At 54.9% G+C, this 24911-nt stretch overlaps 11 protein-coding genes across 11 annotated transcripts; 8 read left to right on the top strand and 3 right to left on the bottom strand.

Moving 5' to 3' along the window:
• Positions 1 to 342: 342 nt before the first annotated feature.
• On the top strand, positions 343 to 2193 carry L226DRAFT_551643 (uncharacterized protein). The gene is made up of 5 exons (XM_067682830.1): positions 343 to 854; positions 909 to 1078; positions 1136 to 1204; positions 1262 to 1732; positions 1841 to 2193. The coding sequence occupies exons 1-5, from the start codon at positions 504 to 506 to the stop codon at positions 2097 to 2099; spliced, it is 1320 nt and encodes a 439-aa protein (XP_067538460.1). The 5' UTR covers positions 343 to 503; the 3' UTR covers positions 2100 to 2193.
• Positions 2194 to 2349: 156 nt separating this feature from the next.
• On the top strand, positions 2350 to 3944 carry L226DRAFT_532648 (Der1-like protein). The gene is made up of 6 exons (XM_067680301.1): positions 2350 to 2543; positions 2602 to 2667; positions 2730 to 2803; positions 2862 to 2955; positions 3346 to 3647; positions 3706 to 3944. Exons 1-6 carry the CDS (start codon positions 2454 to 2456, stop codon positions 3728 to 3730), a joined length of 651 nt encoding a protein of 216 aa, XP_067538459.1. The 5' UTR covers positions 2350 to 2453; the 3' UTR covers positions 3731 to 3944.
• A 535-nt stretch (positions 3945 to 4479) lies between these two features.
• Positions 4480 to 5876, bottom strand: L226DRAFT_558919 (Thioesterase/thiol ester dehydrase-isomerase). The gene is made up of 9 exons (XM_067683265.1): positions 5792 to 5876; positions 5700 to 5727; positions 5573 to 5598; positions 5403 to 5466; positions 5319 to 5332; positions 5081 to 5252; positions 4931 to 4996; positions 4823 to 4860; positions 4480 to 4732 (listed from the first exon to the last, which is right to left on the bottom strand). The coding sequence occupies exons 1-9, from the start codon at positions 5819 to 5821 to the stop codon at positions 4673 to 4675; spliced, it is 498 nt and encodes a 165-aa protein (XP_067538458.1). The 5' UTR covers positions 5822 to 5876; the 3' UTR covers positions 4480 to 4672.
• A 1923-nt stretch (positions 5877 to 7799) lies between these two features.
• Positions 7800 to 9751, top strand: L226DRAFT_458082 (uncharacterized protein; the record flags this gene model as incomplete). Its single annotated transcript, XM_067675419.1, has 7 exons — positions 7800 to 8278; positions 8364 to 8416; positions 8479 to 8564; positions 8623 to 8781; positions 8844 to 9033; positions 9129 to 9515; positions 9582 to 9751. The coding sequence occupies 7 exons, from the start codon at positions 7800 to 7802 to the stop codon at positions 9749 to 9751; spliced, it is 1524 nt and encodes a 507-aa protein (XP_067538457.1).
• Positions 9752 to 10251: 500 nt separating this feature from the next.
• L226DRAFT_532644 (uncharacterized protein) lies at positions 10252 to 13117 on the top strand. Its single transcript, XM_067680300.1, has 9 exons — positions 10252 to 10512; positions 10587 to 10719; positions 10934 to 11157; positions 11218 to 11257; positions 11327 to 11384; positions 11437 to 11482; positions 11534 to 12300; positions 12351 to 12462; positions 12512 to 13117. Exons 1-9 carry the CDS (start codon positions 10486 to 10488, stop codon positions 12896 to 12898), a joined length of 1794 nt encoding a protein of 597 aa, XP_067538456.1. The 5' UTR covers positions 10252 to 10485; the 3' UTR covers positions 12899 to 13117.
• Positions 12948 to 13910, bottom strand: L226DRAFT_482664 (uncharacterized protein). The gene is made up of 4 exons (XM_067676980.1): positions 13518 to 13910; positions 13353 to 13460; positions 13206 to 13297; positions 12948 to 13155 (listed from the first exon to the last, which is right to left on the bottom strand). The coding sequence occupies exons 1-4, from the start codon at positions 13893 to 13895 to the stop codon at positions 13128 to 13130; spliced, it is 606 nt and encodes a 201-aa protein (XP_067538455.1). The 5' UTR covers positions 13896 to 13910; the 3' UTR covers positions 12948 to 13127.
• Positions 13911 to 14660: 750 nt separating this feature from the next.
• L226DRAFT_458494 (glucosyltransferase) lies at positions 14661 to 16779 on the top strand (the record flags this gene model as incomplete). The annotated part of the gene is made up of 8 exons (XM_067675444.1): positions 14661 to 14754; positions 14807 to 14969; positions 15024 to 15198; positions 15253 to 15337; positions 15393 to 15555; positions 15607 to 16149; positions 16201 to 16330; positions 16384 to 16779. 8 exons carry the CDS (start codon positions 14661 to 14663, stop codon positions 16777 to 16779), a joined length of 1749 nt encoding a protein of 582 aa, XP_067538454.1.
• A 136-nt stretch (positions 16780 to 16915) lies between these two features.
• On the top strand, positions 16916 to 18031 carry L226DRAFT_532641 (uncharacterized protein). Its single transcript, XM_067680299.1, has 4 exons — positions 16916 to 17101; positions 17159 to 17249; positions 17306 to 17476; positions 17535 to 18031. Exons 1-4 carry the CDS (start codon positions 16944 to 16946, stop codon positions 17994 to 17996), a joined length of 882 nt encoding a protein of 293 aa, XP_067538453.1. The 5' UTR covers positions 16916 to 16943; the 3' UTR covers positions 17997 to 18031.
• An 829-nt stretch (positions 18032 to 18860) lies between these two features.
• On the top strand, positions 18861 to 20064 carry L226DRAFT_335067 (60S ribosomal protein uL22). Its single transcript, XM_067674030.1, has 6 exons — positions 18861 to 18922; positions 18993 to 19034; positions 19111 to 19182; positions 19231 to 19386; positions 19449 to 19576; positions 19639 to 20064. The coding sequence occupies exons 1-6, from the start codon at positions 18919 to 18921 to the stop codon at positions 19849 to 19851; spliced, it is 615 nt and encodes a 204-aa protein (XP_067538452.1). The 5' UTR covers positions 18861 to 18918; the 3' UTR covers positions 19852 to 20064.
• A 90-nt stretch (positions 20065 to 20154) lies between these two features.
• L226DRAFT_611071 (uncharacterized protein) lies at positions 20155 to 21101 on the bottom strand (the record flags this gene model as incomplete). Its single annotated transcript, XM_067686237.1, has 3 exons — positions 20155 to 20273; positions 20324 to 20747; positions 20871 to 21101. 3 exons carry the CDS (start codon positions 21099 to 21101, stop codon positions 20155 to 20157), a joined length of 774 nt encoding a protein of 257 aa, XP_067538451.1.
• Positions 21102 to 22203: 1102 nt separating this feature from the next.
• On the top strand, positions 22204 to 24149 carry L226DRAFT_532639 (uncharacterized protein). Its single transcript, XM_067680298.1, has 3 exons — positions 22204 to 22412; positions 22470 to 22979; positions 23031 to 24149. The coding sequence occupies exons 1-3, from the start codon at positions 22356 to 22358 to the stop codon at positions 23907 to 23909; spliced, it is 1446 nt and encodes a 481-aa protein (XP_067538450.1). The 5' UTR covers positions 22204 to 22355; the 3' UTR covers positions 23910 to 24149.
• The last annotated feature ends 762 nt before the right edge of the window (positions 24150 to 24911 follow it).

Here is a 24911-nt window from a genome sequence, read left to right as displayed (position 1 = left end):
CATTATCTTGCCTAGCTAACACAGGGTATGGAGCCATACTGATGAGCGGAAGAGGGTTGGTGGTGTTGGACCTCGCGCGCTCGAAGCATGGTCTAGGGTTGAAGGTGCTTCCGGGTGACTTGGACGCAGTCGGAATCGCAGAAACGTAATGTCGTCCGCAGAGGCTACACTTGTATGTCGGTCATCCCACCACTTCTAAGAGAAGCCAAATCATGATCTCTGTCATCATTCTCGCGAAGTGAATGGGTGACGTATGATGCCGAGTAAGGATGCCAATCTGGTGCGAGCATAAGTGGGCATGGAACCATGGAACCACCGGGCTTTCTGGTCAGTCCCAAACGCCGCAATATAATAGAAGGCGGGGGCTCTGTCCGCGGGCGATCCACCGAGCTCCTCAAAGGTCGGTTACTCGCCCTCCTCAGCTCGTCCCGTGCTCCCGCTACCAGTACTCGCGCGCCGCGAGCGGGTTCACTGCGATACACTCCTTCTTTCTCTTCGACACTATGTCGACCCGCCACTCCTTTCTTTCGACCACGGGCCTTCTCAGGCCCTCCTCTGCGTTGTCGACTTTGTCCACGGTAGACAACCATCCCACCCCCATTCATGCTCGTTCCGGCAGCACAAGGTCCGGAAGAATGTCCGCTGCAAGGGCCCCACCACGTCCACCACCGCCGAGCAAGCCACTCACCACGAGAGCAGGGATCCTTCCGATAGGTCCGGGCTTCCTAGTTGGCATGGCGGTGACTCTGTCGTTGCTCTTCATCCTCGTCATTATGTGCGCATTCATCCCCGACAACGACGAAACACCTGCGTTCGCTGGCATCCTGGACGACATCGCTGCGAATAGTCCTGGGGTGAGTGTCTTCATGTAATGGATGTGTATCGTCCTACTCACATGGGTTGAGTAGATTGTCCTCATTGGTGACGATGTCGATGTCGACGTAGATGAACCAGCATTGACCATCCGATGGTCTATCATTGGATGCGGGCAGACATACGTGCTCTCTGGATCAGAGGGGACGCATGGAAGTCAGAGATGTGGACTGCCTGCCATGCCATTGCAGATATTCGTCGACGGGTGAGTAGGATTGAAACCAAGCATTGCATGACATCCGTTTCTCAATATCGGGCCCAGAGGAGAAGAGCCCACAACGACATTCGACCCATCCATCCTGCCGTTCTTTACCAGTGGTCAGCGCCATAGGTAAGTAAGGCTGGTAAATTCGGAGGACCGGAACTAACTCAGAGCGAACTTCATTAGCATCCAGAACATGTTCCAATTTGACGATGATCATGTCCTAGATGTTCACGAAGCGCGCCTCTACCCCTTCGACACATATCATCTCACCAGCACGTTCAAGGCGGTATCCCCAGCCACCAACGAGACCTTGCCGATTCAGAAGCTGGCGACCATTGCACTCACCTCAAGCTTTGTTTCAGTTTCGAGTGACTCGGCTAGCTCCGTCAAAGCTGCAGACGGTTCGGAGCAATCTTCGAGAGATCTCGAACTGCAAGTATACCGACCGGCAGAAGCACGAGCGTTCGCCCTGTTGCTCTTTGGCACTAGTTGGATGCTCGCCCACGCGACTGTCGGATTAGTCGCCCTGTCATGGTACTTGAACGACGCCATGAAGATTCTCAAGCATCTTGCGTCCACATTTCTGGTGATTCTTCTCATTCCACAATTGCGGAATGCTATGCCAGATGCACCAGGTTTCGATGGTGAGTTCAAATCACTTTGTTGGATGGACTGGGGCACTTACGTGTGTCACAGGTGTGTTGATAGGTGAGACTCTCTGTCGCAACATTACCTTGAAGGAGCTCTGAGCTATGAACGAACAGATGCAATTGGTTTCTTCGCGCAGATGCTAGTAAGCGCTGCGTCAGCAATCGTCCTTTTTGGCATGATGGTGAAGAAAGAGCTCGGTTACCTTGAAGATTCATCGCCTGAGAAGAATGAGCATCGGAAGGAGGCTCAGGCGCCACTATCGACGGGTCTTCTTAGGATGCGTAGGGGAGGCGCGTCCGTCGACATAAGCCATGTCAGAAACTTTAGCAGGAGTATTTCGGGTTTCGTACGCCCACCTGGTACAGGCTGAGCGACATGGCCTCGCGCAGGCTCAATATATTTAGTAGGCATTTTTTGTCAGTAGTTGTATAATACCCATTCCGTGGCTCGCAGTTCATACGTGCAGTTGTTGCGGCCCATATTTTGATAGATGTGATGAAGGCGGCCTCAGCCTGTCTGCCCAGGTTTGTACGGTCCTAGCATGGTCACGTGCCCAAAGTAAGTGCCACGTTCGCGAGACTAGGCGCCGTGCCGTCACCGTGTGGCTGCCCAAGGTCGCTGTCTCTTGTACCGTCATGTTCTGGCTTGCACCGTCTTACTTGTCTGCATAGGAACTCTCTGGGTGGAAGCAGTCCTCGATAGTCACAACAAATACATATCCAAGATGCCGGTCGGGATAGAGGCTTGGGTTACGCAGATCCCGCCCGTAACTCGAGCATGGCTTGCACTGTCGGTTCTGACGAGTCTTGCGGTGGTGAGTACTTCACAGGACTTCAGCTGAACTGGTACCGATGAATGTAAAAACCACCTAGCAAACCCAGCTTGTTACTCCGCTGCAGCTATACTTCAGCTTCAAGGCTGCGTTCACTAATATGCAGGTATGTCTGGCTCCTTGCGAGCAACCACCGGGCGGTCTGACAATACTCCTGTCACACGCAAGCCATGGCGAGCCTTCACAACATTCTTCTACTTTGGAACGATCTCTCTAGACTTCGTGTTCCATATGTTCTTCTTGTGAGTATAGCATTGTTAATTGCGCCATCGACTCCCGCATTGATATATGTTATCGCAGCATGCGGTACAGCCGCATGTTGGAAGAATCCTCATTCGCGAACCGCAAGGCCGACTACTTCTGGCTCTTGCTCCTCTCCTCGATCATGCTTCTGGTGAGTTTTTCGTCTCTTCACGGCTCCGAGATGTCGGGGCAGTTGAAACCGGGATCCGACTCCTGAAGAATTCCAGGTGTTTCCAATTGAAGCATCTGCCTGCGCGTATGTTCGCAGCTGCTTTTGACAGAGGCACCGTCGGGAGTAATTGCCTGTGATAAGTTGTGCCCCACAATGAGGGCGGTACCATACTGTGCAACCACAATGGTTTCACGGATTCGTGGCTGCTTCGGGCAACGCACCCCCACGCTACCAATCACTTGTGCATTGAGGGCGGTGCGGGGTTCATACCCTTTCGGATGCCGATCAACACGCATCCTGCATCCACTACTCCTCTTGCTCCCGCATTGAACCTTGAACGTTTGCTGACCGGGCACTTGCGGCACGCAGGCATTATCTCCTCTCGTGAACCTCCCCTTCCTCTCATCACCCCTCGCATTTGTCCCAATATATCTTTGGTCACGGCGGCACCCTTCGACCCCTATATCATTGTTCGGTCTGGTCACCATCACTGCGCCATATCTGCCGCTCGCACTCGTAGGCCTCGCCTGGCTTTTGAATGGGACATGGCGGGCAGCTGCTGGTGATCTTCTCGGGTGCGCAGTGGGGCACGTAGGTTGGTTCGTGCGGGACGTATGGGCGCGCGAGATGGTGGGCGGACCGACGGTGCTGAGCGAGGCGCCAGAGGCACTGTAAGCGTCAATTCATAGTTATATCGCGTCGAACTCATCGTGACGTGGTATTGGACAGGAAACGCCTCTTTGGAGACATTTGATATTTCCTGCTGCCGGCGTGCGTGCGCAGATGTACAATACGGAAGATAGTCGGAGTACGGTCCTGCAATGCGAGACTATTTTCGAGTCTGAATTTTGCGCAAGATACGCCCAACAAAGTTCACCACGGCAAACGTTCACATCTTTGTCCACGGTTGGGCGGGCTGCAGCTGAACCGCGAAGATGGCGGCCAGTGACGCAAGGAGGCACCCAGAGTCGTTTCAACGTGCGCACGGTAGGTAACTGGACCTTCTGGCCGCTTACTGCGTCACCACGCCACCGAATCCCACTCCATTCAGGCACGAGCAACGGCAGTAGTTATACTGCGCAAACGGCTCTCCGATGGGTTCAAGTCTGAGCCGAGAGAATAGTGACGTTTTTGTGCTGCTGCGAACTGCTTCCGCCTGTGATGTCTCCAACGGGTGACGATAGTGAGTTGGTATCTACACGCAGTATTGCGCCTGCTTCTAGCCAGGTACTGCATGTCAGTTCAAGAGGATCTGCGACCTGTTCCGTTGTTGCGCCTTGCTTGACTGACCTGCCCGTTCATCTGCGCTTGGTACATCGCTTGGGGACGATTTGACATAGGCGCTCCTGATGGAAGCTGCCCGTGGACTTCAGGGTCCGACTTTCTGCACGTCGAGTACATGTGCTGCGGGGTGCACAATTTATCGCGGACCCGCATGCCAGAGAGTCGGGCACTGTTCGCACCCAAGCACGCCATCGCACAAGCGATATACAGCATGTGTAACTCGCATGCTTCTGGGAATTCGTCGACATCCTTTGCGAAATGGAATGCGAGAAGCAAAAGTGAGAGAACCCACCCTCTGATCTCACGTACCCGTCCCTCCGGCGTTCGCAAGACGGATGGCAGCGGCATCGTTGATTGAGCAGTTGCGACATCTAGTATCCAATCCATACCCGGAGGGGCCCGACCTCGACTTCTAGTCGACGTCAGTCCCCTCGATAACCCGTTCGCCATCCTCGGAGAACTTGACGTCGTTCTGCAGCACAATGCAATGCGTCGTCAGCCCATCTGGATGTGGCAGCGGCGGAGACCGGGAATATGGAGAACACGATGATAGAGCCCTTACCTGATGCCCCACGGACTTGCCGACGTACTTCGTGTGATCTATGATAGCAAGGGAGTAAACGATCCACCCTGCATGAGGCCCATAACAGAAATAACACGCGAGACTCACGGCCGTATGCTGCCAGCTGGCCCTGGGCGTTGAAGAAGTCGACGCGGGTATATGCCAGCGACTTGCCTATCAGTGCGAGAGAAATGAGGTATCGGGAGCAGTGGTAAATGTGCGCTCATCACTTTGCGAAGAAGAGTTTGGCGAACGCACCGAGGCCAGTGACGACGGCCTTCACAGTCAGCTCGTCGCCGACGCGCCCGCCGGGCTTGACGAAGGACGTGCCGATGTCCACTGACACCCCAGTCATGTATTGGCCTTTGGTTGCAACAGCGAGGGACCCGATGGTGTCAGTTAGGGACAGGATGAGCCCGCCATGGACAGTCTAGAGGTCCTTATCGTTCGTTAGCTCCGTTCAAGGTCTTCTAGACTGCAAGAGTGGCATGCTCACGCCAACGCGGTTCACTGAAAGCAGGGTAGAGGAATCAGAACTTCGATGCACACCCGATGGTGGGGTAGGCAGTTAGGCACGTACGATTGTAGGGCTCAATCTTGAGGGACGCCCTCAGCTCTCCGGGCTTGGCGTCCAAAATCTTGAGCTGTGGGATCCGCGATGGCAGATAGACGCATCAGCGGAGGTGTATGCGGACCGACCAAGAAGTCGGAAGATGCAAGGAACAACCGTTGGACACAATTGACACGCACGTTGGGAAAGCACTGGTAGTCGTGTCCTGACGAGGGGAAAATGCACCAATGAACATGCTAGATCACTTGGCCTCTTCGGGAGAGAAGAGATGCAACGACCCCGCCTTGTGTCGGAGCGTACGCCCACCTTTGTTCTCCATGAAGGACTGCCAGACCTGTCATCATGTCAAGAAGTCCATTCTTTAGCGACTACAACGCATGGGATGATGCCTGGCTTACCCGGCGAGTGAACCTTATACACGCAGACATCGTGGTCGAACTGAGTAAAGGCACTCAGCAATATACCGCGGACGTCGGTTGGTGGTCGGCTACGGTGAGGTGAATGCACGTGACCTGTAGCTTTTCAGACGCTCGGGTGCCTCATGTACGGATTTCACCGCCGTGTCACGGACATCGGAGACTGCAGCTTAACAGACTTGCTCTATATCCACGCCGGCGACGGTCTTCTCAGGCTTCATTTATTTCTGCTACGTCTTGAAATTTGATAGGAAGACCTAGACCATCGTCCGGGTGTTCCTGTACTGTAACAACCGCCCTTGTCGGGGTGTTAACCCCGGCGCCTCCTGTCGTGAGTTCTCCATCACTCCGAAGCCCTCCGGCGTCGACATGTTACTATCTCTGTCTACAGTTTCCATAATCTTGCTGCCGGCTACGGCGCAAACACTGGATATCAGTGCTGCGAAGTCGATCTGTAACTTCAAGCGGCGACAGTGGTTGCTCGCGGGTGGTAAGTATATTCCCACCAAACTCGTGCACTGGTTCATACTAGTTCATACTCCTCCGTTTTACTGTCCGCCGCACATCTGCCGCGAAACAGATACCTCACCGGATCGATCAAGTCGTGCTTCGTTGAGGCGCCATCCGATTCTCCCATGCCCATGCTTACCGAACACATCGGACAACCACTTCTGAAGCCCGCCTGCTGAGACCTTGGCGGCATATTGCTCAATGCGACAATGCAAACGGTCCCTCAATGGGCTGCATCAAGGTTCGGATGGTGTGTGTTGTGGATAGATATTTCGCCGGTACGAAGTCTCCCACCGCTGTCTGCATCCCGGCTAACCGTAATTGCCAAGGTAGACCAAGAATCGACGGCTCTGACATACATATCGACTCCGGGCGATGGCCGTAAGGACTCCATCCGGGACCGAGCTTGGTTGTTCTGGAGATCTCCGGACATGATCGCTTAGGTCTCGGACGTTGTGGGACGTGACACACTCGCCGCTGTCCGTGACTACGCGTCTCCCAGTTTCCTGTCAACGCTGCCACGATCTTTCAGCTGCCCTCTCGGCAACATCAGCTTCGCCATCCGGAGTTTGTATTGCGGACGGCTGTTGCATGTTCCGAGCAACTATCTACGCAGCGCTTTGCACGCCCGGATGCACCTCTTATTGTCGCCGGCGCAGGTCCCAGGATGGTGTCCCACGCTCCAATGTCGAATCTGTGTTTCTGTCCTCCGCAGGGTCAGACACAGGTCGTGCGACATATCATGTATCGTTTCCGGGTTTCCGACAAACGGGTGGCTCCAAGGTTTGGCTTATCGCCTGTCACTGTCAACGCGATCCTATGCTGCCCTGACCGAAGACGTCCCTCACCTCCGTGCGTGAGACACAGTGGTCTTTGTGGCGCCGGCTCGCAAATTTGCATCTGCGGTGCTGCGAAGCAACGGTGTGTTCACGGTTCCATGCGCTTCGCAAATTCGACGCTAACGCGCCTCGTGCTCCCCGAAGGGGTTAGCAGGTACCCCATCCTAAAACCGCAATCCACGTCCGGAGACATGTCACCTCGTCATCGCAGCGGCCGCATTGAGCTGAAGAGGCGTTGTCGCATCGTTTCCGCAAATCTGGCGGGACGTTTCGCGGCACCGGCGTCGGCAACAATTGTCCATTTGCCTCATGCCTATCTCGTTCGTTCCTTGCGTTCGACAGGCGGATCCACATCTTGACAAGCCCTTGATGTACGGTGCAATTTACAGCCCGATGCAGAATTACCAAGGCGGTCTTGTAATTTGCTTCGGGCTCCAGACTCCAAGATGTTTCCATCCTGGCTGTTCGCGCATCGCGATTTTCCATGCGCCGGCATGCCTTCGGAGCTAGACGCGCTCCTCCACCATGGCCCAGGTCAGGGTGCTAGCGGGGGTATATCAGGACGAGGGTTTTGACCACACTTCCCAGCACTCGTCTCAACGAGCCGCCCCACCTACCCTCGGCCCACCCCATCGCCAGCCATGTCTGCTCCCGACGCCGCTGCGACCCCCGCTCCTAATGAGCAGGACCTTTCGACGGTCTCTGTGGCCCACCCTCCTGCTGCACGCCTCCACCAGCAGCTGCCTTCTCTTCCATATGCATCCGAAAAGACGTCGAACGCGTCTACTGCGGTGCCGTCAATCTCAGATGGCAAGAGCGAACTCTCTGTTGAGAAGGGAGGCCCGTCATGGGAGGGGTACCTTGACGATGAGCTGCCAGAAAAGACGCAGGGCCACTTCCTTCGGAACGTGCGCTTCCAGTTCTTCTCCCTCTACCGGAGGCTCTTCGGCATCGTCTTCATCACCAACATGGGCATCTTCATCGCGACCTGCGTCCGTGGCGACATGGACGCGAACTACCTCGGCAAGGTCGCGATCGCCAACATCTTCGTGGCAATCCTCATGCGACAGGACTATGTCATTAACTCTTTCTACCTTGTCGCCACGGCGGCACCGCGATCGTGAGTGTCTTCCCTGCCCGCCCTGATCCCGCGGTTGTATGGACGCATGTGGACTATTTTTATTGACTACGGACATGGGAACCAGGTGGCCGCTCTGGATTCGGAGGATTCTCGGGCGCGTCTATACAATTGGAGGCAGTAAGGCGTTCATCTTTATCTGACAAGCCGCCCAGTACTGACGCTGAGTGTCCCTCTTCTAGTCCACTCCGGCGCTGCAATCAGCGGTACGATATGGTTCATCCTCTTCGCCGCACAGGCGACGCGGCAGTTCATCAGGAAGGAGAACGTAAGTTGAAAATTGCGTCCGCTCTGGATTGGAGAACTGACCCTGATGCATCCGCCAGATCACCATCCCGACGCTTGTTTTCACGTATATCACCATCGCGCTCCTCCTTGGCATTATCGTCTTCGCATATCCTAAAGCTCGCACCCGGCACCATGATACCTTCGAAATGACGCACAGGTTCTGCGGTTGGACCGCGATTGCGCTCGTCTGGTGCCTCGTAAGTCAACATCAGCACCATCGCAGGATATTCAGACTGAATAAGATTTGCGGGATGTGCAGGTCATCTTCCTCATCAAGGACTATAAGCTGCCGGGCCAAACTCTCGGACGCGCTGTCGTCGAGGCACCGCCGTTCTGGCTGACGCTGATCATGACATGCTCGATCATCCTTCCCTGGCTACGCCTGCGCAAGGTCCCTGTTCGCGCTGAGGTTCTTTCGAACCACTGCGTGCAACTGCACTTCGACTATGGTGAGTGATTCCACCACGTACGCTCCACGCATCCCGCACTACCGTCGCTGCACATCACCGATTCCGAACATGCAACTGACGTTATCCATCTGCAGTGGACACGCACCCGGGTCACTTCACCCGCATGTCCCACAACCCGCTCTTCGAGTGGCACTCGTTCGCCACCATTTCCGTACCAGGCACTCACGGCTACTCCGCCGTCGTGTCGCGCGCCGGTGACTGGACCAGTGACCAGATTGGCAACCCTCCGAAGGAAATCTGGGTCCGTGGTGTCCCCTGCTACGGTGTTGTTGCCGTTACTCCGCTGTTTCGGCGCGTCGTTCTCGTTGCCACCGGCAGCGGTATCGGGCCGATCGCACCCGTGGTATACGCCAAGAAGGTGCCGATCCAGCTGCTGTGGACTGCGCCTGCGGTCAGGAAGACCTTTGGTGATAAGCTTGTTGATTCGTTGGTGGAAGCGAATCCCAATGCAGTCATCTACGGTATGTCGTACTCTCATCACTATCTTGCGTGAGACCAAGATGACTGATAGTTTGTTGCTGTCACAGATACTCGTGAGCACGGCAAGCCGGACATGGTGAAGCTTACCTATAGGATGGTACGCGAGTTCAACGCGGAGGCGGTCATCATCATCTCGAACGAGCCGCTCACTCGCAAGGTTGTCTATGGGATGATGAGCAGGGGCATCCCGGCCTTCGGAGCGATCTGGGACTCGTGAGGAGGTCTCGCGATGCCTCCCACGGATGCCTTCCCCTCCCCTTGTCCCTTACTTAGACGTCATCCCCTTGTCCCTCTACTTAGACGTCACTGGTGGCTCCGGTCGGCGTACCTCTTAGAGTCCTGCCGTGTTGTACCATATGCCCCACCCTCATGTAAAACGTTAACTATATCTACTATTTGGTAGATTCTGTATTTTTTACCGGCTGTCGACATGTCGCATTGTTTGCGGGTATTCAACATTTCAAAATTTCAACTTTCACATGAGATATTGACTGCACCGCTTCTCGGAACAGCCGCTATCCCCGCGGCGGTAAGTACATACGCAGTACCACCCAAGGAACGGTGATGGCTGTCCCGCGATGCATCCCGGTCGACTCTTGGCTCGCCGCCACCGCTAGTCACGATGGACGCCAAACCGCCTCGACTGCCAAATTAGGATATACACTGCGCTCGAGGTTTGGTATGCCGTGACAGCGCGGCGCTTTTGCCGGCGTCGGTCTTTACGCTCATCCGGCACTAGGCAGGACCTCATGATTTTGCGGGACTTCAGCTTGATCGGCCAGGCAGAAACATAACAACGTGCATCGACAGCACTCTTGAAGACGGCTTGCCTCCGTACCCCCATCTAGCAAGAACTGCAGCGGCGGACACGTAGCACACGCCCCGACACAGAGTTATCGCACAAGATAACGGCTACCTATCTATAACGACATCGTCATCCCAGAGCACGCAATGCGCGTAGAAGAGGGTTTCCAACCGGTATGTTCACGCACCATGCGCAACATCTCTGTCTATCTTATCCGACGTTCTCATCCCCATGTCTGCATGTCAAGGTTCCGTTCGTCGAGGGCAACCCTTATACTACCGATCCGGTCCTCCCGAGTTTACTCAAGCGCATCCTACCCCCGCATGTCTTCCATGATGTGTCGCAAGACATGGAGCGTTTCGGGGGAGAAGTCTTGACCAGTCAGTCATCAGCATCTGATTTTTTTCTCAAGGAGACTCCTCGCTTTCAGAGTATCCGCCAAGACATGCTACTCTCAGATTGTGCTCTGTTCTGTCACCAGAGACTGTTCAGGCGCTAGTGTGAGGCAGTGGCAACAACGCAGCTTGACAGCTTTTCTGCGAATGAAGTCTCTTGTCGGAACTACAGCATGCTAATAATGACCTGTGTTTTTAGCGATGAGAAACATGTGCAAGCTCGCGACGCCGCCACAGCTCATTCAGTACGACTCTTGGGGCCGCCGCGTTGATGAGTTGCGGACGTCGGAAGGATGGCGCGGCCTCAAGGACATCTATGTCCGCGAGGGACTCGTTGCCATCCCGTACGAACGGAAGTATCAAGAGCACAGCCGTCCATATGGCTTCGCGAAGCTTTTCATTGCCGCCGCGGACTCGGAAGTGGTGCGTCTTCCGCCGCCAACACATGCTCCATGGCATCAGCCTGACCCCTTCCACGTTCAGACGGACTGCCCGATGAGCATGACCGATGGCGTTGCCCGGGGTACGTGCCTCTTGATGCATTGCATAGCGCCTCCGCCGTATCTCATATCTTTGGATTGACGGCGAACAGTCATTGAGCTGATCGGTTCTCCTGCACTGAAGGAAGACATCTTCCGCCGACTCACCAGGTACGTTGCGCAGTATATGCTTCAATCCGGACATAAGCTGACGACATGACAGTCGCGACCCTGTAGAGGCTTACACAGCAGGACAATGGATGACGGAGGTGAGGCAATGCATCAGAGAGTTGCCTAACAAGTCTGACCGAACGTTGTAGCGGCCTGGTGGCTCGGACGTCTCTCGGACAGAGACGAGAGCTACTCAAGTTCAGGACGCAACGTCGTCGCCGTATGGAACTCCTTACAAGATGGATGGCTTCAAATGGTTCTCTAGCGCGACGGACAGCGACGTCGCCCTCGCCCTGGCACGTACGGGTCGCCCCGAGGACGGCTCGCGCGGGCTCTCCCTCTTCCTCATACCAGTCCGCCTGCCGCTTGTTCGCCCTTCTAGCAGCCCGCGACCCTCTGCAGTGACCAACAACATCTTCATCCACCGCCTGAAGAATAAGTTTGGCACGAAGATTGTGCCCACAGCCGAGCTCTCCATCCAAGGCGCGGATGGCTATCTTCTCGGGCAGCCGAACCAGGGCGTGAAGCTCATCACCCCCGTGCTCAACATCACCCGTACGCACTCTGCGGTCGGCTCGGTGGCATACCTGCGCAAGTGTCTTGCAATCGCGACGGAGCATTCAAAGAACCGAGCCATCAAGGGCGGGCGGCAGCTTCTCAAGGACACGCCTCTCCATGTTGCGGAGCTTGCGAGGCTGCATGTGCTGTATCGCGCTTTGGTACATTTCGTCTTTGGGGTAGTGGTGCTCCTAGGTAAGACTGAGTGTGGCGTCGCGACTGAGAACGAGAGCCTTCGCCTACGCCTCCTCACTCCTGCTATCAAGGCATTTGCGGCAGAGAAATGCGCCACCGCGATGGAGGATTGCATGGCCTGCCTCGGTGGGGAGGGATACATGGAAGAGAATGGGATCTCGAAGTGGGTTTCATCTGTGTTCGAGGATTGGCGCGGTACTAACTGCATGAAAGGCTGATACCAGATGGTCTGGTCGAGAAGATCTGGGAAGGAACGGTCAATGTCTTGTCCCTCGACCTTGTCAGGGCAACTGAGAAGTCGCCTGCGCTGAGCGCATTCATCACGGTACGCGCACGTTGACTTGCACTTACGCCGACTCATGTTGGACCTTCAGTGGGCACGCGATATCCTCAACTCTTGCCCAGACTCCCTGGCACAGTCTCTTGGCGGACCGATTGCCTCCCTCCGCATCGCGCTCGACGCGCTCACTGACGCGTACAAGGCACCAATGCATCCTCTCCTCCCTCGGCCTGCGCTTCTCCTGTTCGCGCACATCGCATCGAGCCTGAATTTGCTCGAACATGCCATCTGGGCAGTCAACACCGGGGAGCCCGACTCTGCGACGGACGTTGAAGTCTTCCGTCGGTGGGTCCTCGAGAGTGGGTTGGACGTGACGCTCGAGAACGTCCGTAGGGCCAAGAACGCGCCGGGTGAGCGCGTACAGGCAGATACGAACATCGTGTACGGAACCATGAACACGAAGACTGCAGCGAGACTCTGAGCACGGCCAACAGCAAGGGTTGGAAATCTAGGTGTGCTTCAGGATCGGAATGGAAGGGAATTTTGTATTGGACGGACTCATTATCTAGGCGTTGGATATATCCCACCTTACGAAAATGATTATACGGGGGGCTGGTACAGCGTCCGGGATTGCATATAAAGATACAAATGTTGTGCGATGATACATTCCAAAAATACAAACACATTCGATTTGCGGCAACAGGGGAGGTCTATGCAGCGTGAGGAACGATATGGCACCTGGAAGGGCGTGTTAGGAAGCCAAGGAAGGGACAGACACAATCACTTACCCCAACAGACCTCGTCCTCCCCATCCACGCCTCGGGATGAACGTTAACCTCACTCGCTGATCGGACCGTAATACTTCAACGACAACCTCGTTCTGTCACGGTAACCGATCAGATTCTGTAGAAACTTGTCAAAACATGAATCCTTACGTTCTCTTGAGCAGCCACCATCTCAGCGAGAGGCTGTAGAGAAGACGTCGGGAACGACGACTTGTCAAGCGGCCCGAAAGAGAGGACGAGATCCTCCCGCAGCAATCCCTGCAAGACAGGATGTGAGCGCGTTCGTCACCTCGCGTTATGTACATGACCACTCACCGCAGAAGCAGCTGGACTTCCTGGAGCAACACCATCAACCCTGGCGAAAGGCTCAAGGGTACCCGACACAGATCCGGCCGTACTTGTGGGACGTTGCTCCTGAGAGAGAGTAGAGGGATCATAGACGGTTTGCAGCGCGACCATGATTTTGTCCATCAACGCTTTGTGGTCATTGCGTAGCTCGATAATTCGGACACGAGCATGTCGTATTGCCCACACGTCTATGTCTGCGCGAGGGAACCCGTCCGCATCGACGAGAGGAGTGTCCATGGTCACAGACTGGCTTTGCAGGATTTCAAACTGCGCCTCGAGCTCGTCTTCGAGCGCGTCCTTTCGTGCCATGAGAGAGCGGACATCAGCAGTAGCAGCGGAGTTCATTCGTGGCGGAAGCGTGAATCCCATTACAGAGGTAGTGGTCGAGGGGAGAAGAGTGAATATGCTGACGCGTTGACAGTGTGATCTGTCATGTTATCACAGTTATGTCCCCTTATGGACATATCAAGTGATTGTAAGCTCGTTAAGCCCGGTTAAGCCCCATATCATCCCGATATGCTCAACCCGCCAGCTGGATGAGCATCAACCTCTTGCCATAACCACGCACGGCATGGACGAATTCGCGGAAGGCAGCCACTCCTCACAACTTCACTCGCGCGGCATGCGCAGGGCTTCATTCATGTCTCAGAACTCTGCGCAGACGGTCCCCGCTATCTGGCCACCACGAGCGACCACACCTGTCCTTCGGCACCGACAGTCAACCGCCAGCGTACGGAGTGATATGTGCGTCAGTCCCAGCCTTCACGTTGGAGACATTGAGGCTTGACGGTGTGCAGATCTGAGACGGACCGCTCGGAGATTGTAGCTCCAGTTCCTCGAAGGCATCACATCCTCCAGACCGAAAGCCGACACTGGCTTGGTACGCCTCCTCTGTCACCATACACTCCTCCCATCTCTCCTTTATCTGCAACTGCAACATCCCCGGGACGAAGTAGAAGGCGCATCAGCCAAACTCTGAGCTTGAATAGTCTAGCCAGTCACCACGACTCACGACGCGTCTCGTCCGTTGTGCATCCACCCAGTGTACATCTACACAAGGACCAGAAGTCTGAAGATGATCGGAGCATGGCGAGACGATGGTTGCGGTGGATGCATCAGGAGAACATGAAGGCCTGGGTAGTTCCCTCCCTCGTGTTGGCGTCAATATGGGTGAAGTGGGCTGTAGGATTAGGATCGTACTCTGGTCTGCAGTCTACGCGTTTCCTTCAATACCAGTTTGTTCACGAGATGCACAGGGCAGGGAACACCGCCTATGTTTGGCGACTATGAAGCGCAGCGACATTGGATGGAACTGACCATCCACTTGCCGACGCGACAATGGTACACCTACGACCTGCAGTACTGGGGACTTGACTACCCTCCACTCACTGCCTACGTATCCTGGCTATGCGGCATCGTGTACGTGGTCACAACTCAAACTCAGCGCAGATGTTCAAACTAACGGCCATTCAGAGGATCATGGGTAGACCCATTGTGGTTCGCGCTTGACGACTCGCGAGGAATCGAGACATCCGGCAGCAAGGTCTTCATGCGTGCTACAGTGCTCTTCTTTGACACTCTCGTCTATGTCCCCGCTCTTGTGATGTTCGCAAGGGTCTGGCAAGGCACTCGCTCGTCCCGCACACAGGTGCGAGCATCGGCGTCATGCGGCGCAGGTTCAAACGCTGATCATGCAGTGCAGAACTTGGCCCTTGCACTGCTGTTGTTGCAGCCTGCACTCATCTTGATCGACTTTGGCCACTTCCAATATAATTCGGTCATGCTTGGTGAGCAGCATACGTCTAAGGTGCTGGCCGCGAATTTGACCGGACAGCCATTCAGGCTTCACATTGTTCGCCATGAACTTCTTTGCAACAGGCCACGACCTCTTCGGCGCAGTATGTTTTGTTCTCAGTCTAGGATTCAAGCAAATGGCTTTGTACTATGCACCTGCTATCGGAACCTACCTCCTGGCGAAGTGTGTGTATCTCGGACCTTCTGCAGGGTATATTGTCAATTGTGTTCTCATGAACGACGGCCTGACCCATTTAATCAGGTCAAAGTTGTTCATTCGTTTGGCCATCATCACAATTTTGTCGTTCCTTGCCCTCTTTCTGCCCTTCCTCCCTCCCTTCGCCCCATTATCTGCCATCCTAGACCCCATCACCCGCATTTTCCCGTTCAACCGTGGTCTCTTCGAAGACAAGGTCGCCAATTTTTGGTGCGCGACCAACGTTGTGCTAAAGTGGAAGCTGTGGGCCCCACAAGGCGCATTGATCAAGCTCTCCACGGCGCTCACCGCGTTCGGCTTCTTTCCTGCAGTTGCGACCCTTCTCTTCAGTGGTTACAAGTTGCGCGTACAGCCTGCAACCGGAGACGAGAAATCAACCTCATTTCTCCCCAAGCAGACTCCAATTCTCCCTCTACTACCCTATGCACTCCTCACATCATCGTTGTCGTTCTTCCTGTTCTCATTCCAAGTGCACGAGAAGACTATCCTGGTTCCGTTGCTCCCTATGACCCTCTTGCTGTCGGGGTCCTCCCCAGAGGAGGTGACCTTTGAGCTCGGTATGCTCATGAACAATGTCGCTGTGTTCAGGTACGCCTCAGTTACGTGTTCATCCTGTGCCCAGCTCACGTTCGCACTTAGCATGTGGCCACTCCTCAAAAGGGATGATCTAGGCGTGCAATATATCGCGCTCCTCGTCTTATGGAATAGACTGCTGGGTTACAATCCTTTCCGAACATCCCGTCGCTCGTACATCCGACTTCTCTCTTTGGTACATCCTCATCCCGTCTTCTTGTGTTTTATAGCTCACCACAGGACCTTCAGGTTGTCTACACGGCTGCCTTTGTCCTTCACCTCGCCGAACTTCTGATCTCGCCTCCAACCCGCCTACCCGACATCTTTCCCGTGCTGAACGTTCTGATCAGCACACCTGTGTTCGTGCTCGTGTGGCTTTGGAGCATCAAGCGCGCCATCGAGGTTAGTTGGGCGCTTGGAGGACTGGGGTCCCGGTCGAAGGTGACGCAGAAGCCTGTGTCAAACTCCTCCACCGCCACGAAGCTACATCGGTTTCCTGTTGAAGGAGGTGCGGATGGAAAGGCACATGGTAGCACGTCAGATATTGGGCTCCCGAGGGCCTCTGGGATGCGCACCATGAGTTTGGGGTTCGCACAGGGGAGGAGGAGGACGATACCGAGAAGCGGGAGTGTAGACATCAATTAATAGACTGAATATGTTGTAGGCACGTCGGAGATCCATACTGCATATGCGTGGACTATGATGTAGCTCGCTCCGTGAGATCATGCTAATCCGCCAGGAGATGGTTGGTGAGACAGTGACCGGCGCCTCCGCTCTTCAACTGCAACCCCCACGAATATGAAGTCGCTATGACTGATACCAGGAAGTTAGCTGCATACAGCGACTTCGACTATGTCTGCACCTCCGTGAAAGATATACTTGGGACGTTGCCCTTACTCCGGCACGTCTCCAAGACAAAGCTCCGCCAATTTTCCTTCGACATTGCCATCGTCGCGTTCGCTATGCGGTGCGTACTACTGGCTGAATGCAAGCTCAATCATTGACGATGTGTGGTGCTAGATAGATGTGGATATCTATTTGATGCCTTTGGACTGCGAAGTAAGCATACTACGTTGAAGGACTTCCTCTCGGAAGTGTTGACGAAACTGCGCAAGGTACGCCCAGCATTTATGTTTCAATTGCGATTATTGCTCACCTTGTTGTCCTGCAGACATTGCCGGCGTTCGAGACCGTCACTCTCGTATATCACAATGCATCCGACCAACTCTTCTTCGTGTCTATACCAAGGTTCAGGGCATGCTATAAACTCGACAACGGCGGCTTGAGCGAGTCCCTCCTCGCTTGGGTAGCGTTTGTCGAAGTGCGAGGTTCGTCTGCGAAAGTTCGTACACTTCCCCGCTGTAACTTCCACACTGGTCGATTGACTTGACGTTCAACAGGTTTGCCCACCACCTGCAGGCCTCTCGAGCGTCTTCAGTGCCATCGCTATCAACATCGACACTGAGGGAACGCCTCCTATCGTAATCACCCTACCGGACGATGGCGATCCGCCGATGGGACTCATGGTCGCATTCGCAGCATGCATCCTCGAGTTCCCCGTGGCCTACGTCCCAGTCACAGATGGGCCGGAGGGAGGGGGTTTCCTTTCGGGAGTGCCTCTCGACGTCTACGAGGGCGTTCTCATTCCGTATACCGCAGGGACGACACAAGTGCATACTGATCACGAAACTCGAATCCTGGTTAAATTCTCCTGTCCACAGACAATTGGGTTGCAGGTACCAGAGCTATCTCCGAAGAGTCTCATGGCCCGGGTAGCAGCTCGGTTTGAGGAGCGAGTTGCGACTTCTCGAAAATTCGTGGTACGTCACTCTGTAGAGACATTGGACAGGGTTGCCATGTAAATTGGTTTGGGGAAGGACAAATATGGGATGCGCCATAGGAACTCGATACCGTACGCTTACTGCGGGGAGGATTACTCCGTCTGAAGTTCCTGATGATCAGCAGCAGCAAGAAAGCCGTGTTCGATGTCCCGCAGAGCTGGCACAAGGTTTACCATATCAATAGTCCCAACCGTGTCGGAGTCGCTAGTAGCTATTTCACCAGTAAAATAGCGATCTAGTCGCTGAAGAGCTTGGTCGCCGAGACCGCCAACGATACTTTCCTGCCGTTCATGGTTGTTTCTGCAGAAGACTGGGTGAACAGGAGATGGAGAGACAGTGATACCTTATGCACTAGTGTAGGTGATGAGAGTACTACTATGAAGGTAAAATGTGGGACTAAGGGCTTGACCGTGTCCGCAAGACTGGTTTCCAATGTCAAATTCTGCCACGAGTGAATGGATGCGTCCCAATGCACCTACTCGAGGCGGGCGATATACTACGTCTAGGGTGATTAACACTGATAAATCGATGGTACCGGCAATAAGCCTCCGGGCATGCCAACTCATGGGGTATTCTAAATAGCTCGTCGCTATTCTTGGTGTTTATACTTCCTAGTCTGCGTCTGAGGACTACTCACTGAAACAATGACTTCTCAGCATATAACCTTCATGGGTCGACAATGCAGAGACATCCACTTTTGAATTTGCGTTATTGGGTGCGCTGCAGACCACCGAAAGACAATGATCGTAGCAGTATCGCCATTGCGTTGCAAGATACACGGTCACGAAGATGGACGAAGAGCGCCAGAAGAGGGAGGCGCTAATTACGGCGTTTGCCGGGAGCAACTGCATAGTTGTGGCGGACAGAGTTCAGCCACCCAAGTCTGCCTTACCGGACTGTACTGACGAGCGGGAATCGGGTACGACAAACTCAAGACTTCAAGATGGGTACGTAGCTCGAGACTATGCTGGTGCATGACACAGCCAGGATGCTGACCCTTTGTCCTCTGGATTGCAGTTCGCTACGCCGCCGCCACCCCCGCCCTCAACCCCGAGAAAAGTACGTTCAAATAGGCCCAAGATATGCTAGAAAAGTTGATAAGGGAGACTGACGGTGCGATATGGTGCGTTTGCAGCTTCGCGCGCACGGGGCGAGTACCTCCGGACGCACTTCAAGAACATGCGCGAGGTTGCGGCTGCTCTGACCGGTCAGTCCGTTTGGAAATGTGGAAGTGTCGGCTTGGGTGATTGAACAGTGGATCGGCTGGGATTCCGGGATACAGGTCTCAAGCTCACGAAGGCGTACACCTACCTCAGCGACGTCTCCGAACACAAGCAGGTGATCCCCTTCCGCCGCTTCGCTGGTGGTGTTGGCCGCGCCAGCCAGGCCAAGCAGTTCAAGGCGACTCAGGGTATGTTTCACTTCCTCTCGCTTGGAGTTCGCCGTGGGGCTGAAGTGTGCGTGGGGGAAAAGGTCGCTGGCCCGAGAAGTCCGTCAAGTTCATCCTCCGTCTCCTCAAGAACGCTGAGTCGAACGCCGACGCGAAAAACCTTGAGCTCGAGGACCTCTTCATCAAGAACATCGTCGTCCAGCAGGCTCCCGTACGCCCATTGACTCATGATTCAACCAGAGTGATTGAACTCACTGTTTCGTCTATGTATAGAAAACCCGCCGTCGTACATACCGTGCGCACGGTCGCATCAACCCCTACCAGGGTCACCCTTGTCACGTCGAGATCATCCTCTCGGCATCGGATTCTGAGGTCGAGCGGGCGAAGGACAAGGATGTCGCCACCTCATCATTCTCTGGCCTCAACAGGCGGCAGGTTGCTCGCAGACGGATTGAGGCTGCCCGTGTCCCGACCGAGGCCGCATAAACTGGCATGTCCGTCTGAGGGGTTCGAGGTGGTGCAGTTGCGGATGCTTGTGTGGGAGCTATGCCCTCTGCTTCCGGCGCAGACGTACGTGCGTCGTTGTCTTCATATGTATGCATATGCCATGTTGCCAAAACGAACGAGACCAAGCGGTATTTACATGGATTATGCATCTTCCTCCTGCCGTTGCTCGAGCGTTGGGGCCACTTCGGTTGGAAATGCACTCAGGTATATTAAGAACATATGCAGTAACGATACAGAGCAATACGACAGCATGATGACGGGAAAGCAGACATAAGGAATATGCTACTTCTTTTTCTTCTTGCTACCTCGCGCGGCTGTCGAACCACCTCTGCCGCGAGCACCGCTGCCTCGTCTTGAGCCTTTCCCTCCCTTGCGCGGTTGCTTGGACGCTATAGACGCGGCTACATGTCTCTCAGTGTACAGGCCAACACGCGAAATCAAAGGGACGCACCTGGGGACTGTCGAGGATCCTCTTCCTCCTCCGCATACTCCGTCCCGCCCTCCGTTCCTGTGGCAACACTTCGCGGCGTCGGTGCCACGCTCTCGTCGCCGCTCTCTTGCGTGAGCGCGCTACTATCGCTGTCCCCGCCTACCAACCCGGCCATGACCTTGAGCTTGGCTTTGCCCTTGCGCCCGCCGCCACGGGCTTGCTTTGCCGGGGCTGCTGGGGAAGGCGCGGGGGACGATGCTACAGAGGCGGACGCGCGCATACGTCGCGTGATGATCATGTTGTCTATGGCTTCGTCTTGTGGGAGGGCGAACTCGCCGCGGAAGAAGGGGTGCATGGAGAGGTTCTCGGATGGTGAGGGCGAGCGTAGTGGTAGTGGCGGCGTGCCCACCGACTCCTCGCCTGGAAGGTCAAACCCATCCGCTTCCTAGATTGGTGTCGCACAATGAAACAGTTACAGCATGAAGTAAACGCGCGGGGATATGGGGTGGCAATAGATAACATATGATGAACACTGGGTGTGGGCGCGAAGACGTGGTGGCTCACTGACAATGCTCTCAAGGTTGTCGAGGTCGTAACAAGACCGCAGCTTCCTCCACAAGTCATCCAGTTCCACATATTGGCCCGTGTCGCGTAGAATCGTGTTCCGCATTGTCAGGACGTGGAAATGTCGGTGGATGCCCACTGGGCGCGCGCGCATGAGAGCCCGGAAGAACGCGATCTCGCCCTCGACGGTGTCTAGCCAAGGGGTCTCTGGGTCGTCGACGTCCATGCTGGCCATAGTGGTGTGCAGCGAGCAGAGATATGTAGTGATGTCTTGTAAGTGGAGGTCCGGAGGAGAGTCGTCGGCGACGGGTGGTGTGGACCGTGACCCCGGCACGCGGCACGCGTCGCGTATTGACGCGCACATCTTGCGCTCGCCGCTCATCGTCAGTTCATTTGTACCACAATAAGACCTGCTTTACTTCTCGATTCCGATTCACGGCAAATCCGAAATGAGGTCTCATTCTCTGGCCGCCCTTGGTACCATGAGGAGTTCTCGGTTGCGTGTTGTCGGCAGCAAGTGCCCAGACCCAACTTGAGGTAGGACGCACCGACCATGCTGAACTCAGACTTTGTAACGCTCTCAGATGGATACTGCTCAAGTGCTACTTGAGAAGCGGCCCAGGCCAGACCTAACTTTGTTCTGCTGACGTGGCTCTCTTGCGTGCGTGTCCGTGGTCACTGGAAACCGGCGGTCACAATTCGAAACGCTGTTGCTGCCACTGAGTAAGCCTCAGTCTAACCATGGTCCGGCTATGTCAGTAAAAATTCTGTGCCACCCATCCACAGCCACTCGCGCGTGCTACTTATGCATCTTGTCGTCAAGACAACTTCACGAAGGTGCTCTGTGCGCGCCGAAAATATGCACCTCAGCGATGTGACAAGTGCCGGTCAATATACGTGTGTCCTAGCATTACTTTCATGTGCTATACTGAAATTTTACGCCATAGCTTTCGACGCGTAGCTATGGCCTCGCGATATAAGTCCTAGTCTACAACTCGGACGGTCGACGAACGCCAGCTTACCTTCCACAATATACTGCTCATCTCCGCCCGAGGTGGATCAAAACTTAACCCGGCGGCCTGACCACAACCACATTGCGCTGATAGAAGCCTCGGTCTTTCAAAACCACAGGGGCGACACGTCAAATATGAGACGTGTTCCTGCTCTGCGCGTATAGGTTCCGTCTATCTTTAGACCTCGACATGGCCTCGTAGCTCAATACCCCGAACACGACGTGGTCTGCAGCATTGAGTTCGATTTACATAATTTCACAGGAGGACAGCTAGAGAAATAGCCTCCGCCCATCAACTGTCAATGTGGTTGAGCGCCAGCTGCCAATGTGGTTGAGCACGCCAGCGCGATTTCAAAGTCCAAATTTACCCCCTGGCGCGCTACGAGGGATCGGATATAAGGCTAGAACACGGGCGAGTTGACGAGTCCAGTAGTCACCCACCGCCCTTCACCTCCTCTTGCAATCAAACCGGCCGAAATGTCCTACGACGACGATGACGACTACAACGATAACACCTATCCGCAGAACGACGATGTGAGTATGCTTCGTACGGAATGTTCGATACTTCAGCCTCTGACATCTTCACCGCAGGACACCTCGGGTTACGGAGCTGCTGGTCCTCAAGGATCGGATGGTTACGACGAACAAGGTGACGACAACAACCGATATGACGACGGTCAGGACGACTACAATGAAACCAGCCACGACCCTGAAAGCGACTTTGCTCAAGACGATCAGGACACTAATTGGCCCCAAGATAGCCAAGACGGTGACCAGGACCAGGACCCTGGGGTGCGGGTATCCGACAATGAAGACGACCGGACCGATCGTGGTGAGATAGCTGATGGTAGGGAGCACTACTACTCATCGGAGGGCGACGACCTCGCGGGAAGCGAAGAAGATCCCGACGGTGGAGCATTCGATGGGCAACAAGCATATGATGACGACAACACTGCGACCCACCACTTCGACGTCAATCTGAACGTTGGTTCGAGTGGATACGGCCAGGATGACCAGAGTCCGACGCTCAGCCGCGGCATGCACGGCGGCGACATGTATGCAAGTCCTCCAGGTGCGGTCGTTCAGGGCGGGGGTAATCAGGTAAGTTTCTCTTCATACGAGCTTCGTTTGAATGAAACATATACTTCGCAGTACTATGCGCAAGGCGGCGCAAACTACCCTACCCCTGCCGCCGGCTGGTACGAAGGAGGAACGGCCCACACGCCGCAGTCTTATGGACAGCAAGGCGGATGGGGTGGACCCCCTGCCAACCCAGCACAGTCCTACGCGCCGGCCCCTCATAGTTACTCCCCACCGGCTGACAATGGGTCTGCTGCGCCTGCCGCGTCATCCAAGCAGCATGTCAATGCCTCCAGCTCAAGCAAGAAGGTAGTTCCTTCCTTCCTACATTCGCGTTGTATGACTTATGTTCCGACGCTGCAGAACTCGGACGACGATGACAAAGCTGCCAACAAGCCCCACGGCTTTGTGGACGGTGTCCTGTCGCAGGCTAGTGGCGCAATCCAGACCGGTATCGGGAAGGGCATAGCCAACAGTGCAGCGCAGGCTACAGAGGGCTTGATCAAGATGGTGGGCAGCTCCCTCCACATCGGAACGAAGAAGCCCACAGCCCAGCTCCCTGCCACGCCAGCAGCCTCGGCAACATCCCACCATTCCCGACCTTCCCCTGCCAGTGCGAAGCCGAGGCCTTCGCAAGCTTCTGTTCCCTCCGGAGCGGCGAGCGGCACCGGGCCTGGTCCTGTTCCCCAGTCCAGCGGACCCAGGCCGGTTGCAGGTGCTCGCCCGACCGGTAACAGGCCACCTGCTACAGGCACGGCGCGACCTTCACCTGCCACCCAGTCCGGGCAAGGTGGAGCGCCTTCTCCCGCGCACTCGTCCATCCCTCCTGCGAGTGGTCGGACACAAGCCAACGGAAACGCTGCAAATGGCGCTCCCAGAAGGCCTGAAGTAGCTCACGCTGGAGGACAGACACCCGTTCGCACCGCCGTCAGGGGTGACCAGAACAAGTGACGGTCTCGGGGTGTGGGAGTACTCGCGCGTTTTTCTTGCAGAGTGTTAACAGGCTATTTGCGAATTGTTGTCAGGTGTTTCAGCAGTCCCCTATAGTTTGGTAGTTCGCGGAGAGATTGACTGTACCTTATGATCAAAGGACTGCGGGATGTATACCGATCGGCCAACCCGAGATTGAAGAGCTGTAGAATCCTAATCTATCAAATCTTGATTACAGAGGACGAGTGAGTTCAAACGGGCTGATTCATTCGCCCATATAGTGCATGTAGTCCCCTGATGAACGTCTTAACGATGTAACTCGCCAGAGATCCTGACTAACCATCGCACTTATCCTCGAGCAGGCACATTGAGGACTCGCTGCTGGTGCTTCGAATAATATTTCGGTCCTGATCTAAGGCTAAATCCTGATGCGAGAGGATAGGCAGGACGTTTCATCTTGATTCTGGTAGCACGGTCCAAGGCGGCACTCCATTTCCATGGTTGGTTCAAGTAGTGGCGGTGTCACTGAAACCAAGCGCTTGGCGTACGACCATCACGGCGCTTCCATAGTAAGTCGTGTACCATCATGTTCGCACAGCACTAAGACTGTCTACGGCGAAGAAAACTTTTGAAAGCACTCCAGAATGCTGAAGAATTCAGATGAACACGCGACAAGTAGTCAAAAACCAAACCAGGGACAGTTGCGGTACAAGTCGCCAGCTCTGCGAGTTGAGCTCCATGCAAGCCGTGATGTTCAGAACCCTCATGAGTAAGCACGACGCTCATTCTTCAGACTAACGGACGATAACAAGCCGACAGGAGGCGCAATCCGCCTCCTGGAGGCTAGTAGCAGACGGCAATCGCTCTGATGCTATGTGCCGAAAAGTCGCAATGCCATCACGACGCAATGCGAAGCCGTAATGCTTGTTACTCGATCACCCTGCCAGTATAAAGTTCCAACATCTCGCTTGGTACAGCACACCCAAAAGCACCTATCTGATCTCCTACCAAGTGCGCCTTCAC

This window comes from Lentinus tigrinus, assembly GCF_003813185.1.
Source record: "Lentinus tigrinus ALCF2SS1-7 unplaced genomic scaffold L226scaffold_6, whole genome shotgun sequence".
Lineage (NCBI taxonomy): Eukaryota > Fungi > Basidiomycota > Agaricomycetes > Polyporales > Polyporaceae > Lentinus > Lentinus tigrinus.
Note: the sequence above shows the minus strand (reverse complement) of the source record. Positions and strands in the feature narration are given on the sequence as shown.